This window comes from Asparagus officinalis, chromosome 7 (assembly GCF_001876935.1).
Source record: "Asparagus officinalis chromosome 7, Aspof.V1, whole genome shotgun sequence".
Taxonomy (NCBI): Eukaryota; Viridiplantae; Streptophyta; class Magnoliopsida; order Asparagales; family Asparagaceae; genus Asparagus; species Asparagus officinalis.
In genome coordinates this window covers 150539170-150540402 of record NC_033800.1, presented here as the reverse complement: position 1 = coordinate 150540402, position 1233 = coordinate 150539170, and the positions used below count along the sequence as shown (strand labels likewise).

At 45.5% G+C, this 1233-nt stretch overlaps 1 protein-coding gene across 1 annotated transcript in view; it reads right to left on the bottom strand.

Annotated features, from left to right (window-relative positions):
* Window positions 1-752, bottom strand: part of LOC109850768 (NAP1-related protein 2-like) — a 27010-nt gene extending 26258 nt beyond the window's left edge. Inside the window, exons 1-2 of the mRNA XM_020420839.1 lie at window positions 652-752; window positions 469-511 (exon numbers count right to left, since the gene is read on the bottom strand). Of these exons, the coding sequence (XP_020276428.1) occupies window positions 469-511; window positions 652-731 (123 nt within the window). The 5' untranslated portion in view covers window positions 732-752. The remainder of the gene's footprint in view (window positions 1-468; window positions 512-651) is intronic.

Below are 1233 nucleotides of genomic sequence, written 5' to 3'. Positions count from 1 at the left end.
CTGAGGAGGATCGAGCATATTTTCGAGCAATCCAGAGCAGAGAGAGCAGATTTGAGTTTTCATATAACGCCTTGAAATTAAGCTTTGACTTGATTTTAAGAAGAACGACTATCTTACTTCGATAAGATATCGTTTCAATTTCTCACTTCGATAAACGAAGTCAGAATCAGTAAACCCCCTTCACGATCTGTGATTCGGCGGTCCACGAACCAAAGCGTTCCCGGCACAGGCAAAGTCCCACAAAAACAAGAATCGATAGACGATTTTTGTGTTATTTTCTCAAGAGTTGTAATTTTTGCTTTGTTGTGTAGAAAATGTCTTATAAAAAGACTATTTCTTTGAATTTGTTGTAATCAAACGAAGATATAATGAATTCCTCAACAGAACCAACTTTTGGCGAAAACACCTATGTCAGGTGGTTTCTGGGGGAAAACCCTATGGACGATTATATGTGAAAAATTTGTATACCTTCTCGAGTTCGTCTTGGATCTCCTGCAACTTCTCGATGGAGATCACGAGCTCTCCATCGATTTTATACCTTCTCGAGTTCGTCTTGGATCTCCTGCAACTTCTCGATGGAGATCACGAGCTCTCCATCGATTTGCTCGTTCTCCTCTCCCTCTGCGACCTTGGTGCAACTTCTCGATGGAGATCACGAGCTCTCCATCGATTTGCTCGTTCTCCTCTCCCTCTGCGACCTTGGTCTTCTTCCCTTTGTCAGCCGCCACCATCTTCACCTCAAAAACCCTAACCCTAAGGGCTTGTTTGGATTGAGGGGAATGAGGGTGAAGGAAAGTTAGGGGAACCATTCACCTCCATTCACCTTGTTTGGGAACACTTAGGAGGTGAAGTTAATTCACCCTAGTTCCCCTTGGTTCACCCCCTAATAGTATAAAAATTGTTACCCCCAAATTGGGGTGTAACCAAGGGAAAAGAGAATTCCCTTCCCTTCCCTTCCCTTCCCTTCACTCAGTTTCCCTTAACTTCCCTTCACCCCCTACAAATCCAAACAGGCCCTTGAGAGAGGAAAGAGAGGTTTGATGAGTGAGCTAGTGAGAGACAAAAGGGCTTTAGAAAGGGTTTTAGCTCGGAGAGGGGTAACTTCGGTATTTTAGCTGCCCTCGGTCTCGTCGCCGTTGGGTGCAGATTGGGGTCGAGAGTGGGCCCCGCTGTTCAGTGACCAGCAAGAACATCGTTGAGGGGACTAACCCTAGTGTCAGGTAGCAGCGGTTG